This window comes from Mobula hypostoma, chromosome 4 (genome assembly GCF_963921235.1).
Source record: "Mobula hypostoma chromosome 4, sMobHyp1.1, whole genome shotgun sequence".
NCBI classification, from domain to species: Eukaryota; Metazoa; Chordata; class Chondrichthyes; order Myliobatiformes; family Myliobatidae; genus Mobula; species Mobula hypostoma.
Genome location: NC_086100.1, coordinates 137723572 through 137741552, shown reverse-complemented (window position 1 = coordinate 137741552; position 17981 = coordinate 137723572). Strand labels below are relative to the sequence as shown.

Sequence of the window (17981 nt, the reverse complement as noted above, 5' to 3'; positions counted from 1 at the left end):
CAATAAAGACTGCCTGTTGACAAGTACTGTGCTATTTTTGTGGGCTGCAGCACTAAAGACTCCAGTAACGAATACCCGACAAGCAAACAAGATGCGAATAACTGGTCGAACTAGAGTAACCAACCGTAAAATTATATAACACCTTCTCTAATACAGGATAAATAGCAAAAACAGAAACGGGACGGGCAAATAACTGATTGAGGTAGGAGTGGCTCTTGATACCCTTTGCTGAGAATGTGCGCGACATCTTCTCGTAAAATTACGACTCCTCCCAACTTTTCAAGTCTGAACTTTCTCTTTCGAAAGTGCGTGGAATAAATTTTTAACGACAGGGGGTGCCTGTGTGATCGCGGGACATTGCTATTGTGGTCATTGCTTGCAGTTGATGTTCACGCTTCACGCTGATCCTTTTCGTACACGCGGTTGAGAGGAAAGGAGCGGTTGACGGAGTTAAACTGGAGTTTGCTTGGGCTTCACCAGTTGACATTGTCTGGGACGATGAGTCTCGCTCTGAAACCACCGCACTCACTACCGTGAAGAGGAAGTAAAGCGGACGGATGAGCACTCTATTCGGCATCTTCGTTCTAAGTCTCACCACTCTGTCGCTTATGCAGTTCACTCCATTCACACAGGTAATTCCTTTTACATTACCGAGTTTGCATTCTGGAGCCTAGTTTCCATTTCGACTTGTGCTCACTTCCGTTCCCTGCCATTGCACCGCGCTAACCAATTAACGTAAATAATGTATTATCGTCTGCCTAATTTCAACCCCTCGTTACCAAAGTTTACCAGGCAAGTTCTTGTTTGTTGGTAAAATCTATTGGTTGTTAGCGGATTGGGCGAGAAGTTGAGAGATGAGAGATGGGATCTGGAACAAATTGGCGCCGAGAAGTGAAACAGAATTCCCGAAAGACGGTAGCTTTAAATGCGTAGTTACCAGCTCAATATTTGTTCGTTGCGAATGTATTAAATGCATATTTGGGGAAGAGCCGGGATTTAGAAACCAGATGTTCCGTTTGCTTACAACCTGTGAACATTGAAAAGGTGGGGAAAAACGGAGGAAACATCTCACTTCAGCATTCACCACCCCGTGTGAGCACTTAGTTGAGCAAAACACCATGTGAGTGTCTAGATCTGAGCTACGTATTTCTAAATACAGTATCGCAAATGCTTTCTCGAAAGATTTCTGCGTAACAGTTTTTTCTTTCAGCTGTTATGAGTTTGGGCTTGGGACGGAAGCGAAATATGCTGTAACTTTCCCATTTTTATTAATTGGAATTAAATTTGGGTGAGCAAAATTCTAGTAGACTGTTTTCTCACTGATTTGGGTGAAATTCCTAATTTATTTGGCATGAACTTGACTGGGCTGTGAGAAAGTATATCGTAATATTAGGTCAATAATTATTCAGCTCCTAAAATATCTCAGAGTTCATCACAATATTGATAAATCCAGAATCAGAAAATATTTAACATCTCTAGCATATTGTGCAATACACAGTAATAAAAATTATAAATTACAGTAAGTGGCCTATATGAAAAATAAACTAAATTAGTAGTGCAAAAAGAAAGGAAAAAAAGTTACTGAGGAAGTCTTGATGTGCCCTTTGTTCATTCAGAAATCTGATGGCAGAGGGGAACAAGCTGTTTGTCAAATGCTGAGTGTGTGTGTGTTCAGGCTCCTGGACCTCTTCCTTGATGGACATGCCTGGGTAATGGGAGTGCAAAATTACAGATGCCACCTTTTTGAGGCATTGCCTTTTGAAGATGTCCTGGATGCTGGGGGAGGCTGGAGCTGGCTGAGTCTACAACTTTCTGCAGCTTTTTCCAGTCCTGTGCAGTGGCCCCATAGAGTTTTGTTCTCCCTTTCAAAGCGTTGAGCTCATCTGGCAGTGAAGCATCTCTGCAATTCATGGTGTTAGGTTTCCCTTGCAAACCTTGCCAGAGCTGATGTGCATCTGATTCTGTCCCTAACCTCACTTGGAATTTATTGTTTTGCTCCTAAGATAGCCTTCCATAGGTTGTACCTGGAATTCGTGTATATTTCTGGATCATTGGTCAGCAGTACCATAGATCTAGCCCTCAGCAGACTATGAATCTCCTAGTTCACCCACAGCTTTTGATTTGGCTAAGTCCAGTATATTTTTGAAAGCAAGCTCTCATCCATACAGAAATCCACACATGAAATTAGTGGATATTCATTCAGACTCGAAGATGAATCCCTGAATATTTTCCAGTCCATTGACTTAAATCAGTCCTGTAAGTGTTCCTCCGCCTCTCTTAAACGTACTTTCTTGGTCCTCACCACTGATGCTGTGCTCTTTAGTCTTTGCCTATGTGCTGGGAGTAGAAGTATAGCCAGGTGATCGGACTTTCCAGAGTGGGCCTAGGATGGCACTGTAAGCGTTCTTGATGGTGGTCAAGTGTGATGGCTCCTCTGGTTCCACATTGATATGTTGGTGCTGTTCAGAAACTCCTTCAAGCTGGCCTGTTTGAAATCCCCCAGAATGATCTGGAAGGCATCAGGGTGCGCTGCTTCGTGCCTGTTGATTATGGAGCTCAGATCCTCCAGTGCCTGCCTCATTTTGGTCTGAGGTGGAATGTACACCACTACCAGGATGATCTCAGAAAACTTCCTCAGCAGTTAAAAAGATGACATTTGACCGCTAGATTTCCAGGTCGGGTGAGCAGTACTGAAACACAATTGCCACGCCTGTGCAATGCCATGTTAATTAGAAAGCATACGCCAGTTCCGCTGCCTTTAAATGACTAAGCTGTCCTGTCTTTTACAGTGAATGGTGAACCCATCAAGCTGCAGTACTGCATCCAAAATGGCCATGCTTCCATGAAGCAAAGTACCCAGCAATCCCTGATGTCCCTCTGGTACATCCAATTTTATTTTCTAGAGACTGTACGTTCCTCAGAACGATAGTTGGGAGGGGGTCCAAGGCCTCTGTGCTTCAATTTTACTTGCAGCCCAGCACACTTTCCTTGCTTCCTTTTTTCTAAAGGGAAGCTGTACTTGTGACCTGAGTCTACATTCAGGGATCTGTTGATTATGAGTATCGATAGATTTTTAAAATGTCTTTAAGTTATGTTGCTTACTGAAGAACTCAGCGCTGTTGACTGTGGGCAGCCATAGTAGTCCTGAATGGGAATATTTGATGATTTCCATCGGAGCCACACCCAATGAGTTGCCCTTTATCGGTGCCATCTTTCGAAACCAAGTGACTTCGTGATATTTGTGATAGAGTTGAAAAAAACTAGAGTTCAAACAACATTCAAAGATGGTCTTGCAGGGCAGAAGAAGTGGGAAGGTTTACAGCTGGAATTGAAGAGCTTGAGAACTCTGCAACTGGAATCACAGCTGCCAGTAGTGTGTCAGAGATAATGGCCAGCCACAGTCACTTTGCCTTTGGAATTCATTCTCCTTGTTGCACAGGTGCTGTAAGGAGATTCAGAACCAGGCAGTGACCAAGTGATCAGCTCATCTCCAAGTATGTGCAAATTGACAGCACTATCAATGAAGTTTAGCTTTGATTTTCTGGGTGGTAAAATATAGGAGCAGAACTAGGCCATTCAGTCCATCGAGTCTGCTCTACCATTCAATCATGACCTTATTTTAACCCTCCTCTTCTGCCTTCTCCCCAGAACCCTTGACCCCTTTGTCAGTAAAGAACCTGTCAATCTTTACTTTAAATGCACTCAGTGACTTGGGCCTGCACTGCCATCTGTGGCAATGAATTCCACAGATTTACCACCCTGTGACTGAAGAAAATTTTAAAGGCACATGTCTTGTGTTGTGGCTGTGCCCTTGAACCCTAAGTTCTTCTAATGGAACCATACTCTCCACATCCACTCTGCCCAGGCGTTTCAGTTTCCAGTATGTTTCAATGAGAATTCCATTATTTTGAATGCCATTGAGTCCAGGCCCAGAGCTATCAAATGAACCTCGTTTGTTAAGCCTGTCAATCATGGGATTATTCTTGTGAACCTCCTCAGGAGACTCTCTATGCCCAGCACATCTTTTCCTTGTATATGGGACCCAAAATTGCTCACGATATTCTAAATGCATCTCTCCATTGCCTTGTATAGCCTCAGCAGTACTGCTTGCTCTTATCTATTAGTCCTTTTGAAGTAAATGCTAACATTGAGTTAGCCACCTTTACTACTAATTCACTCTGCGAGTTAACCTTGAGGGAATCTTGAACTAGGATTCCAAGTCTCTTTGCACCACTGATATCTAGATGTTTTCTCCATTTAGAAAATAGTCTGTGCCTTTATTCTTTCTACCAAAGTTCGTGGCCCCTACTCTCCTCTGTATTGTATTCTATCTGCCCCTTCTTTGTCCACTCTCCCAACCTTCTGCATACTAGTCACCAGCAGTCATCCAAAAAGCTGCCCCTTACCCCCACTCTTTGACTTCTGCTAGTCAGCCAGTCTTCTATCCACACTAGTAGCTTGCCTCTAACACCTTGGATTCTTATCTTGTTTAACTTAGCTAAGAGTAGAAAGTACTGAATTTAGACAGTAATTATATTGCTTATTTTTGTGGACAGAACATCACTGGGCACACTTGTTTAATGTTATATAGTTCTTTCTAAAGTGGAACACAAGGACCATTGTCTGATCTGGGAGCTTTTACAGTGTTCGACATTCTCAGCTTAGAGTAAATCCAGATGGCTCAAGACAAGTTTCATGCTCGTGAAGATCTCCAGAGAAAGCCAAGGTGACTTGTACTCACCACTTCTACCTGAATGTGGTTATGAAAGCTTCATCCTGGATATTTAGAATTCATGTACTCGGGATCTGAAAATGCTGAGAGTGGGAATTTTATATTCAGTGTTTGATTATACTTCATATTTATGGGAAGTTTTGTTGCCATTGTACAGTGTGTTGATTCTGCATATAGAATTCCCTTATCTGAACAAAAGATAAAAATTACAATGGAGATCCAACGGGTGTATTGCTTGTCATTTGAAGAGAGGCTAAGTAGTTAGGATCTGCATTCCTTGGAGTTTAGAAATGAGGAGTGAATTTCAAACGTAAGGTTCTAAGGAAGCTTGACAGCATAGATGTTGAGATGATTTTGTTAGTGGGAGAGCCTTGAACAAAGGAACATATCTAATTGGTCCTTTATCTTGTAGTTAAACTGAAGTATGTAGAAATTTCTTCTTGCAGAGGGTGGTAAATTCCTTGAATTCTGCACTCTGTTGGTTGCTGGATCATTGGAAGTGGAGGTGGATAAATATTTGATAGATCGAGCAACGGACCGTATGAAGAAATGGCACAGAGCAGGAGATGAGGCCATCATAGATTAGCCTGGATCATATTGAATGGTGGGGCAGTTTCCTTCTTCTCCTCTTTACTCTGACTTCCCTTCCTTTCCAGTCCTGATGAAGGGCCTCAGCCCAAAACGTTGACTTTTACTCTTTTCCATAGATGCTGCGTGACCTGTTGAGTTCCTCCAGCATTTTGTGTGTGGGACAGTCTCCTTCTACTGTTTTGTGTGCTGTCCTTTGTAGCTGCTTAGCACCGACGTTGCAAACCCACCAATTCGGCACGTAACCTTTTTTAAGAGTGCTGGTGCTGATCGCATCTTGTTCTTTTGCAGCCATTGAACCAGGATGATTACCTGGCTTTATTGTAACAGCGGTGGGATGATGAGTCAGAGCATGCTTCAGATTGTGATTGTGTACATTTTAACAACTGCTGGTAGTCCACAGCACTGGTATGGATGCCTGGCTTTAAGCTGCCAGATCTTCTGTTCCACAGAGTGCAATTGTCATGCTTGTCAAACGACAGGGCACGACTGTCTGTGAAGATCACGACCAGTAATAAATCACGAAACAGATTTGTGCAAGTTTACATTGATTCGCTTACTAATGAATTAAACAAATGTTCAGAGAGTTGCCAATAGCAGAAATTGTTTATATGATAAAAGGGAAGGCAGATTTACAATCCATTGAGGTTTTGAATGTGAGGAACAGGATAAGACTAAAAGATAAATGACTTGATTGTAAGCAAATGGGCGAAACAGGAAAGGGTGATAAAAGGTTGCGAAAGGAGAGTTAGCAGGAAAATTTAGCAGATTTTATAATATATTAGGGCTTAAAGGGTGATGGTTAAGAATAATGGGGAGCTTTAAATTGGGAAAGGATGGTGACATAAAATTAAGAAATTAACAGGTGTATAAATAATTACTTTGGGCCAGTATTTGAAGTAGATAAAGAAAAAGGCATGTTGGAATCCTATTGAAAGGGAATTATGAAGTTGAGACATTGGTTTATGATGAAGACATTTAAAAATCATATTGTTTGACCAAATGTTTTACAGCATTAGCTTTTTAAGGAAATGTGCACTAAATGTCCAAGAATAGTTCATTTAAATTAGAAATAATGTGCCACTCCAGTAGTGAAGTAAATGAGGGAACCATGATAGAACATATGGACCATTTGGACAAGAAATTTTTGAGAGGTCTATAATTGGAAAAGGAATGAATGCTAAATTGAGTACATCATCCCTGACAAACTTGCCTGAAGAGCTGACTAAAGTACTTAGGAAGTTAATGTCTGTCTGAAAGCTCTTTATATGGATTTGCAGGTGCATGTCATAAAGCCCATCAAAGGTTCAAAGATTCGAAGTACATTTATAATCAAAGTATGTATACAGAATACAACTCTGAGATTCATAGACATCTATGAAACAAAGAAACACCTCGGAGTCCATTTACAAAAAAACATCAAACACCCAACACCCGAAGAAAAAGAACAACTTGAACAAATGACAAGAAGTAAGCTAATAACGCATTAAATATCAAACCAGCTTAGCTCAGTTCAGCACCAGGCCACTAGTCAATGCAGGTTGCAAGGCCATTCTTCGCCGACATGCCCCAGTCCGTATCAATCAAACCGCTCAAAAACAGCAAAGAAAGAGCACCAGAATCCAGGAACACGTGCAACATGAACCTCAGAAGTTCCCTAAGATGAGTCCACAGCCTTGCTGATCAATCCTGGCAACATGGATCCCAAGACTGCTGCACTTTCTTCCAACAGCAGCTAGCGAGAAGGAGAGGAAGACCAATCAAATACAGGTAGACAGCAGTGAACACCAGGCCATCCTCCACTGTCTTCCTTGTGGACTTCAACTTTGCTTAACACCTCAGTTGGAGCGAAGCAATAAAGCGAATCCTGGGCTCCCGCCTTCGACACCTCAGTCGGAGCGAAGCAAAGATGCGAATCCGGGTGATGAAGCGAATCCTGCCTCCAGGCCACGGACTCTGCCTTAAATCTCACTGAAATCTCACTTGGAGACAGCAAAATGCTACATTGCCCAACTGGTCCCAAAAACACCATCAAAATGTAAATCACAGATTACAATCACATGCAGTTTAGTAGTAGAACCATATTTGAAAAAAGAGGTAAAAAAAAGGACATTGTTAACTAAAATTAAACTTCATGGCATTGAGATTAAAATAAATCAGCTGCTCGTGAGATTAGCTGAATAGCAAACGGCAGAGAAGAGATGTTCAGTTGGTACTCTGTGTGTACTAGTGTGCCAACGGATCTCGGGAAGAATTTATCTACATTTGCTGATGATATAAAAGTAGTTGCTGGAAGCATTAAGTTACACAGAGACATTATTAGATTAAGCAGGGTAAGAAAAATTCTGCTGACTAGATTTCATTATGAGGCATTACTTTTGGAAGTTGAAACTCCTTAAAACTTATCAGTGGAAGTCTCACAGAGACTTGTGTGGCCTGTGACCTTCTGTCTGGATGTAGCCTTCTGTCTTGGCTAGCATATTTCCTGTCACTCAGATATTTCCAAATTTCCTGCTTCATTTTTAACTGGCTGACTGTTTTGCGTCCAGGATAAATTGTCTTTCATTTCTTCCATTGTTTGGTATATGCCAATATGACTTTCTTTCTCAATTTAGGAATTAATTTTTACTTTTCTTGCACTCACTTAGAACCAGGTTCAATATTGCATTCTTTGTTTTGTGACCTGAAGTTCTTTTCTGCTTGAGTTTGCTTTCTCAATATAGCAGCCTTATCAATAAATAGTGTGTCCATGACTTTGACACATCTTTCTGAAACCTAATCTTTTTTTTGTAAATGTATTTTAATTCCTTAGCCCATTTATCATTCTGTATGTAGTTATTATTTTTCCTTTCAATATTGAAACCACCTTGTGGATGGTAATTTGAGGTGGTGGGAATGGGGGACAAGATCCCTGTTATTGACACTAACAACAACTTCTGATAGTCCTGTTATGCTCATAATTCAGGGAGCACTATCATAGTGTAACATATCTAAGTTTGCTGATGATACTAAATTGAGTGGAAAAGATAATTGTGCGGAAGATACAGAGAGACTGTAGAGGTATAGATAGGTTAAGTGGGTGGGCAAGGGTCTGGCAGATAGAGTACGGTGTTGGTAAATGTGAGGTCATCCACTTCGGAAGGAAAATGAGAGAGCAGGTTATTATTTATATGGTTTAAAAAAAAATTGCAGCATGCTGCTGTACAGAGGGACTTGGGAGTGCTTGTTCAAGAATCACGAAAGGTTGGTTTGCAGCTGCAGCAGGCTATCAAGAAGGCAAATGGACTGTTGGCCTTCTTTGCTAGAGGGATTGAATTGAAGAGCAGGGAGGTTATGCTGCAACTGTACAGGGTGCTGGTGAGGCCACACCCAGGGTACTGCGTGCAGTTCTGGTCTCCATACTTGAGGAAGGATATACGTACTGGCTTCGAGGTAGTGCAGAGGAGGTTCACCAGGTTGATTCCAGAGATGAGTGGGTTAGAGTATGGAAAAAGATTGAGTTGCCTGGAACTGTACTCACTGGAATTCAGAAGAATGAAAGGAGATCTTATAGAAACATATAAATTATGAAAGGGATAGATAAGACAGAGGCAGGAAATCTGTTTCCACTGGTAGGTGAGAGTAGAACCAGGGGACATAGCCTCAAGATCCTGGGGAGTAGATTTAGTATGGAGATGAGGAGGAACTGCTTTTCCCAGAGAGCAGTGAATCTGTGGAATTCTCTGCCCAATGAAGCAGTGGACGCTACCTCAGTAAATATACTTAAGACAAGGTTGGATAGATTTTTGCGTAGTAGGGGAATTAAAGGTTATGGGGAAAAGGCAGGTAGTTGGAGATGAGTCCATGGCCAGATCAGTCATGATCTTATTGAATGACGGAGCAGGATCGACAGGCCAGATGGCCGACTCCTGCTCCTAATTCTTATGTTGACTGTAACTTCAATTTACTTGTACTTCAGTTCTGAATGCAAGTTATCCTGGTGATTGTTCAAAGAGATGTTTCCTCTGTAGAGGTGATCAGCCCTGTCCGCAGTACCTTGCAAGCTGCCCTTTTAACATAAAAATGACTACACACATGAAAAATTCTTAAACTCTTGACATTGAACATAATGACCACTTGAAATCTATTCCTTTGTCGTGGGATCTTTAGGTTTCTTGCAATTTATTAAACCTTGCAGATAGCTAGATTACAGGGGTTTAGAGAATGAAGCCAACTTCATTTCTTTCAGCCCAGGGCCTACTGGAAAAGCCACTGGGCAATGAGGCTTAGCCAATATTTTATGCATTTGAAACCACAAAGCCTGCTTTTGCAGTTTAGTCATTGTAACAGGCAGCAATCTGCTGTCAGTCACTTCTGGGTGTTCCTCCTTTCCATAAGTAGCTGGTGCTATTATGGTAAGTGGATTACCCTTTGCTCCTGCAAGCTCATTCAATGAGTCGCTTTGTGTCTGGGGGTAGCCCTGTTAGAACTACCTTATCTAGAGCAAACTAACACCACTTCTTGGATTCATCAGAACTATGCATTGCAGTCATCATTTTAAAATGCCGGAAATATTCTTGCAAATCTCTTTCCCATTTGGTTCCTGAAAAGCTTGCTGTTTTCAGTAATTGTGGTGGAATTTAAATTTCATTATAATTCAACACGAGCAATTATCCCTCAGTCACCAGTGTCATTTTTGCCTGTCTTCTGGGCATTTTTACTTTTCTGCTTTCCTTCACTAAATGTCTAATGCATTCCATTTCTCCAGAGCTCTTACCTGGGAATAGATTGTATCTCGTGGTTTTTGTGGCTTTAAATTTCTACTTCCCTTGTGAATGATCAGCATCTGTTTCAACTAATTTATCCACTCCACTATCCACCTCTTTACCCATTTTGCCAAAATGATGTAACCCAACCTTCAGTGCTTCTAAGTAACTATATTGTCTCCATTCTGTTCTACGTTTCTCCTACGTATTTTTTTTTAACAACTCAGCTGGAAATCCTATCTTCACTGCATCTTTCCTAACTTTTCTGCAACTTCACAATATTTTCTGGATGTAAATATTCCAAGAGACTTGTTCTCTGCCTACATGTACACTAATATCTATGTCTTACCATCTGAGTTACCTTCTATTCTTCGGCCACTTTTTATATAATCAGGCATAGAACATAAAACAGTACAGCACAGTACAGCAACACACATCAAAGTTGCTGGTGAATGCAGCAGGCCACCAGCAACTTTGATGTGTGTTGCTTGAATTTCCAGCATCTGCAGAATTCCTGTTGTTTGCAGCACAGTACAGGCTGTTTAACCTACTCCAAGATCAATCTAACCCTTCCCTCCCACAAATTCCCATGCTTTTCATCAATGTTCCTACATAAGAATCTCTCAGATGTCCCTAGTGTATCTACCTCTACCACCAGCTATGACTGTTAGTACTGACCCAAGGGCAGATCTTCACGAACTTCTCTTATCAAGCCTCCACACTGGCATCTCATGCACCCATTTTAAGTTAGCCCTGAATTCATCCATGTTATGTAAAACTGGAAAGGACTCCCATTGCAGCCTCAGTTTGAACTGCTTTTAAGAGTCTTGAATAGCCATAAAGTCACAAAAGTGGTGCAAGTGATATAATCATTATGAGAAACTATAAAATATTCAAGTATTGCATAATACCGTCCACTAACATGACCTGGGTACTCTAATGTGTTAAAGTAGAATCTGAATAAAACTCGGGAGCCCAGCTTCTTATAGTTACAACAGTTTATTGTACACCCTCCTGCAGAAGTTTGAGACCCAGTTGTCAAAGGGAAGGCACGTAAGTACTGCCACCATCTGACAAGTGGGCCCACTTAGCCAGGTTATGGCCATATATTTATACATTGTAAGCCCCATACATTAATGTTGAAAGATGTTATTAGAACTGGTACACCCACCAAGTCTGTTGGTGCAACATTTAATTACTTAGATAAGAGAGTCCGCTAAATCAAGACTCAATGTCAGATGGATGTGCTGTCCAGTCCTTATCAGTTATTCCCTTTGCTAGGCCCTGACTTAATTACAGACGGATATTCATTCCTGTCCTTATCGCTGAGTCCTCCTTCCCCTACTCAAACGAGGGTACAATGTTATCAAACTCTCAATGTCTCTCTGCATACCAAGGGAGAATCAGTATAAGCCATTTTTTTAGCTAACTGCTGAAGACAGAGTTTACTTCAGTTCAAAAATTCCTATTCAGTCCCAATTATTCTTTTAGCCAGAGGTTACATAGGTTCAAAATGATTTTTTTTATATCCTCAGTTCCTCGTTCCCTCCTTTTTATCATTTCACGATAACTCTCAGGGCCGAAAGGTTACAATCGGATCCCACGGCTGAAGCAGCTAGCCACCAGTGGCCACAAGCATTGCAATACAAGAATGACAGCAAGTACAATACTTCCATAATGCAATAGCATACCATCGATGTTCCCAAAGGAGCTCCCAGATGACCACCATCCTGTCCTGCTGCCAAACCCATGTAACATCTGTCCTACTTTATGACTCTTTTGTGTTTCCTAGGTTACATGCTCAGAAAGGGACAACATATTACTAGATTTGTCAGCTATGTAGGGACAGCATTCTTTCCCTACAACGGCACATGTTCCTCCTTTTTCTACCAGAATGAAATCAAGGGCCATCTGGTTCTGCAGGACTGTTTGCCAGATTGCAATAATCTCAGTGGATATTTCTGTTACTTGGGCCTGTGTTTCTATCAAGGCCTCTGCAGTAATATTTGCCAGCTCCTCAAGTGCTGTAACCAAATGGATTATCTCTCATTAGTTTCTGGCTACTTCATTAAAAATGGCTCAGTCTCAGTTATACCTCTCTGCTGCCTGTTCCAATGGGGGTGATCCTGAGGCTGGGCCATGACTTTCAGATGGGGTACTAAATATGCTAGATAACAACAGCCAGTCCACCCTTTGCTGGGACTTTGCGGATCTCATCTGCTGGCAGTTTCCCTTGGGAGTCATATATAGGCCCGATTTCTTTCTTTCTTCTTCTTTCTTTATCAATCTTTTAATTAATTTTAAAAAAGTACATATGTACAAACGAGGAGGATTATCTCAGATATCTATATCGATAACAATACATATAAAAGGTAAAATAAACATTATCAAGATCATACATAGTATTAATCTAATAGTATATAATAAAAAAAGGATAATCAATTCTGCTCTTATCATTTCATAAAAAGAAAAAAAGTTAAAGAAACTTATATAATTTTTATATATTATATATAAAACCCACTATTCTCTATAAACAAAAACAAAATAAAAAGAAAAGTCAGTAAAAGAGGGAAAAAGGGGACTGGGCAGCCCATATTGAGAGTAAAAGCAAGAAAAAAGAGAAACTTTCTGATCAAATCCAAAGTTTCGAGAAAGTAACTGAAAGAGCAATAAATCAAACCATATGAAAATATTGAATAAAAGGTCGCTAGGTTTCTTCAAATTTAAAGGATGTATCAAATGTCCGACTTCTTATTTTCTCTAAACTTAGACAGGACATAATGGAGGAAAGCCAATAAAAAACAGTAACCGAAACCGATTTCCACACACCCAGTGGGTGCCATTTACTGGTCAGGAAGGGTCTGCAGTGGTATAGGTGGTACTGCTGCTATTTCCCAGAAAAAAAATGCATCTTCCCCTCCCTGGAAGTTACAGTAACGGGTGGCATTTACTACTTCGCTGCTAGGCACCCGCAGGTATGGCCAGGATGCATGTTTCCCAGTATGAGGTTCCATTTGGTGGTGGCCTGAGATACCATCCCTCAAAACACTGACAGCCTCAGTCATCTCTGAGTGGACTATAGTTCTGTGCCTCACTTCCCCGAGTGTTATTTGAGAAAGCTCAGGCTGAGAGTTCCTCACTCTGGTTGAGCGGGATTACTGACATTGGAATCATAGTCTTACTGTGCTGCGGAATTTCGGCGCAAACCCAGCAGGCCCCTAGTTCTACCTGTTTGGCATAGGTGTGACAGAGAGACAGAAAGGTGTTAACATGGGGGCCCCTGGATGCTGGGGTGAGCCCTCTCAAAGACATAAGCACAAACACCATTATCAACAAATCATTTTCCTTTAGTCCGAGAGAGTCCTCCTACTCAGTTCCTTCAGTAACATGTTTGCAGTCTGTTCGATGTATCCACCGAGACTGCCCCTTCAGTTTCAAAGCCGTGGGAGTGGTCAATAACACCTGATATGGTCCTCCCCACCGAGGTCCGAGTTTCCCTCGATCCCAATTATTGATCAGGACAAAATCCCCAGGTTCTAGGGTGGGATAGTCACTCCTCTCTGCAGAGTAGTTCTCTTCCTTGTAAGTCTGTTGTACCTGTGAATGTAATGCTTGGAGAATTTTGCTTAGTTGGCATATATATTTCTCCATCTCTTCCCCCAGGGTATGCATCTCCAATTTTTGCTGGTAGACTTTCTGGCAGAAATGGTACACAAGATCTTGGACCCCAGGATGTCCTCATGGGCCGTCCATAAATGATTTCAGCTGGTGACAACCCTGTTTTCCCCTGTGGGGTAACCCTCATGTGGAATAGGGCTAGCGGTAGGATCTTCAACCAAGTGAGTCCAGTCTCCGCCGTTAGTTTGGCCAATTTACTCTTCAGAGTGCCATTGGCTCTCTCCAGTATGTCAGCGGCGTCTGGGTGGTGCACACAGTAGAATTGTTGCTTGATAGCTAGTTTGTTACATACCCCTTCGTTTATTTTCACCACGAAGTGTGGACCATTGTCAGAACTCAGCATGTCTGGAATTATTTCTCATAGTAATACTTTCACAACAGTCATAGTAGTATTATTGGTATTTGAAATAGCTTCAATCCATCTACTAAACACATGTATAATAATTAAGCAGTATCTATAGCAATGTACTCTAGGCAATTCAATAAAATCAACTTGTAGACACGAAAAAGCTCCACCTGTCAAGGGAGTTGTACCCGATGTGCAGGGTACAGGATACCAACCACTCCCTCCTTTCCCAGGTGTGTACAATTATTTATATAATCGACCAATATTGGTAAAAACTGGGTAGGAACACAAACCTGTCCCGCTGGGGTGATCCAACAACCTAGGTCGGGGTCTTTCTGGCACCCCATCTGGGACCACAGTTTGCACTCCTCTTCAGAGGCGTCCCCCTGAAAGTAATTACCCCCCGCATGTCTGGCAAACCTGTTCTGCTTCAGTCACGGAGGGTTGCTTGATGGGAACCCGTGGGGATTACAACTACCGAAGATTGTGCCGCACCTTTTGCTGTCTTATCTGCTAAAGCATTGCCTTTAGTGACCCGGTCGGACACGCGGGTGTGTCAAAACTCAAGGTAGCTGTAGAGTGGTGAGTAAGTTGTTTACAAAGGTGGCATTACTAATGGGGTGGGCAGAGGAATTCAGGAATCCTCATGTTCCCAGAGAGCCCCGTAGTCATGTGCAACTCCAGATGCCTAACGGGAGACTGTGTAAACGTTTGCACTTTAGTCTGTTGCTAGGATACGGGCATGAGTCAGAGCAAACAGCTCAGCCTTCTGGGCGGAGACAGCTGCTTCAAAAGAGGCCTGTTCAACTATTTCACTGTTCGTCACTACCGCATAGCCAGAACATCATTTCCCTGCTGGATCCACAGAAGAGCTTCCATCCTCATAAAACATTGCCTCGGGCTTGAGAGGGTATTGCGGAATGGATGGGAGAGTCCTTCCTTTCATGGTGATCTGGGGGGGGGGGTGCAGTTGGTGTGGCCGACTTCATGGGCTGAAATTACCCAGAGATGGGGTACAACGTCTTGGGTTCAGTCAATATTAAAAGAGTGTCTTGCCAGATGTCCCGTCTTCACCTCAGACTCCTTCCAGTATCGGAGTTGGCCCGCGGACAAGTCTTGCCAGTCTCCATTGGTGCTGAAGGCTTGTTTCGTCAGGGTGTAGGCGAGGAACCCTAGGCTCTTTGGCTTGAACCCAGGGCAAACCCTAACGGTGGTATGGGGAACCACCAGTCCTGTCTGTCGCCAAAGGAAATCCGGAACTTCGGCCAGTAATGCACTGCCCTCTCTTCCTTTAACCTCTCCAATCACTGTGACTGGGAACTTCTGTCCCTCAAGGGGTGCATAATATTGGCTTTCCTCAGTGGCACACCCTGTATCAATCATAAACGGAATTAGAATTCCAGCAACTTGCAATATTACATTGGGCTCTTCCTGAGGGGTGGTACTCATGGTAGAGAGTATCCTTGCTTGTCAATTTCTAAACAGATCATTGTCCCCACCTGTCCCTTGGTAGGTTTTTGTTCCCAGTTCTGATCCACAGATATAGCCCGCTTGTGTCCTTCTCCCCGCTGAACATATTCACTTTTAATATTAGTTCCCTTCGGGGTTGATCGGGATTTAAAAGCCGGGTCCCAATAATACGTCAAAGCTCGTCGCATTCAATTTCGGCCATTGTCAGGCTAATCCATAGTACTTGTTTTAATCACGTTGGCTAACTTAGTTGGGAAGCATTGGAGCAGTAAGGCATTAAACTGGGGGGACGGATTCCCATTATTAAAGGCCTGGTTTCTTGCGAAAGTGCCATAGCAGGCCACAAATCGCTCACGATGTTCTGGTCCCGATTCCCCAGGCTTAGGTTTGCATTCAAGTATTTTAGTGATGCTTACAGGTTGCTGGAGAGCCCTTTCCAAGGCTTGAATCATCTGGTTTGTCTGTTCCTTCTCATTAGAGTTTCCCGCCTGTAACTCCTGATAGGTTTGGTATCTTATTTCTGCCTTCCATTTCTGTCCCTCATCAACTGAAGAATCATGCAGCAGAGACCAAATAAATCTTGCACGGTCGCATTATACATTTGTATAGTACTGCAGACATACGGAGCAAACTATGCTGGTTTTTCTTTTCTATCTGGGGCCTGATTCATGATCATTATCATTTCTTGAGGCTTCCATGGTGCATACACAGGAATCACTGAGGACTGTCCCTCCTCTGCTGCTCGTGGATTGGACAGCGTTCGGGTGGACAATTGTCTTGGTGGAGCCATTAACTCTGGGGTTTTATTGGACTCCTCCCCCGCATCTTGGAACAATCCTCGGTATTCCCTTTACGGATCTCGGTATAGAGAGCCTCCCCTTCCCTGCCGCCGCTGTTTTACCCGAGCAGCCACCGTATCCCAGTACTGGGAGGATTGGGGTTCGGGAGCAGTGGGTGCACTTGGCCCCTGGTAAGGTGGGGGGTGTATGGTGGGTGCCCACTCCTCACCACGGTCACTGTCCTCAAACAGGGTTGGTATGCCAGACATGGGTTTGGGATCTCTTGTTTCCCTATTAGTTTGAACTTTAGACTGACGTTCCTGCCCTTCTCTCCTATCTAGGCCGGCCTTGGTTTGCTTACGTTGTTATTCCTGCTCCCGTTTTCGGCGCCTAACCACCCATTCACACTCCGCCTTTAGCGTCTCCCAACCTTTTGGTGTTCCTTCTGCCGTACATACCTCTATCCCTTTGTCACACGCATTATTCCTCCTAATAATTATTGCTAATTATGTACTGTTCCATTCCTTTATCAACAATTTCCACTTCTTTCCACAGTTCTTTTTGCCATATCAAATTTACTGCTTGCTCTCATGAGGTAATATCCCAGGTTCTCCCCCCAGTGGCCACACTTTGTTCCCCAATTTCTTATTCAGCGCTGCACTCTACATTGCGCAAATCTTTTTCCTTGTCTGGAAAACTCTCACACATATTGTGTAGGGCTGCTTCTGGCCCACTTGTATCAATCGACTGCAATTGACCCATGTTCTCTAGGTAATTTACCCGGCACAAATCCTCCTGCTCAATTAGCAATCAGATAAATTTACCCAGCTTGGCACCTCCTGCCCAATTAATAAATTTACCTGGCTTGGCACCTCCTGCTCAATTAATAAAATTTGCCTACGTTATACAAGGCTCCAAGCAGATTCTTTCCCGATCCTATCAAGGTTATGCAATCAGCCTTGGGCGAGGGACCGTACCTCTAAAGGAACGAATGGAGAGTGACAAAAGATAAAATACCTATTGGGCACCCGGTCGGTCTCTGCAGTCCCCAGAGCAGTCCAGCCGCTTACTCAGCCCGTCTGCTTGGCACTCCCTCTATTGGGATCCTGTTCGTGACGCCAAATGTTAAGGTAGAATCTGAATAAAACTCGGCAGACCAGTTTCCTATAGTTACTACAGTTTATTGCGCACCCTCCTGCAGGAGTTTGAAACCCAGTTGTCAAAGGGAAGGCACATAAGTACTGCCACCATCTAACAAGTGGGCCCACTTAGTCAGGTTACAGCCGTATATTTATACATAGCAAGCCCCATACATTAATGCTGCAAGATGCTATTAGAACTGGTACGCCCACCAAGTCTGTTGGTGCAAAACTTAATTACTTAGATAAGAGAGTCCGCTAAATCAAGACTTAATGACAGATGGATGTGCTGTCCAGTCATTATCAGTTATTCCCTTTGCTAGGCCCTGACTTAATTACAGATGGATATTCATTCCTGTCCTTATCAGTGAGTCCTCCTTCCCCTACACAAATGAGGGTACAATGTTATCAAACTCTCAATGTCTCTCTGCACACCAAGGGAGAACCAGTATAAGCTGTTTTTTTTTAGTTAACTGCTGAAGACAGAGTTTACTTAAGTTCAGA

General features: G+C 42.7%; 1 protein-coding gene across 7 annotated transcripts in view; it reads left to right on the top strand.

Annotated features, from left to right (window-relative positions):
* Positions 1 to 278: 278 nt before the first annotated feature.
* Positions 279 to 17981, top strand: part of LOC134345631 (interleukin-15-like) — a 117140-nt gene continuing 99437 nt past the window's right edge. For all 7 annotated transcript variants that reach the window (XM_063046615.1, XM_063046614.1, XM_063046616.1 and 4 more), the window contains exon 1: positions 279 to 632. Coding sequence is in view for 3 of the 7 variants with exons in the window: in XM_063046610.1 (XP_062902680.1) it covers positions 558 to 632 (75 nt within the window). In the remaining 4 variants the exon portion in view is untranslated. The remainder of the gene's footprint in view (positions 633 to 17981) is intronic.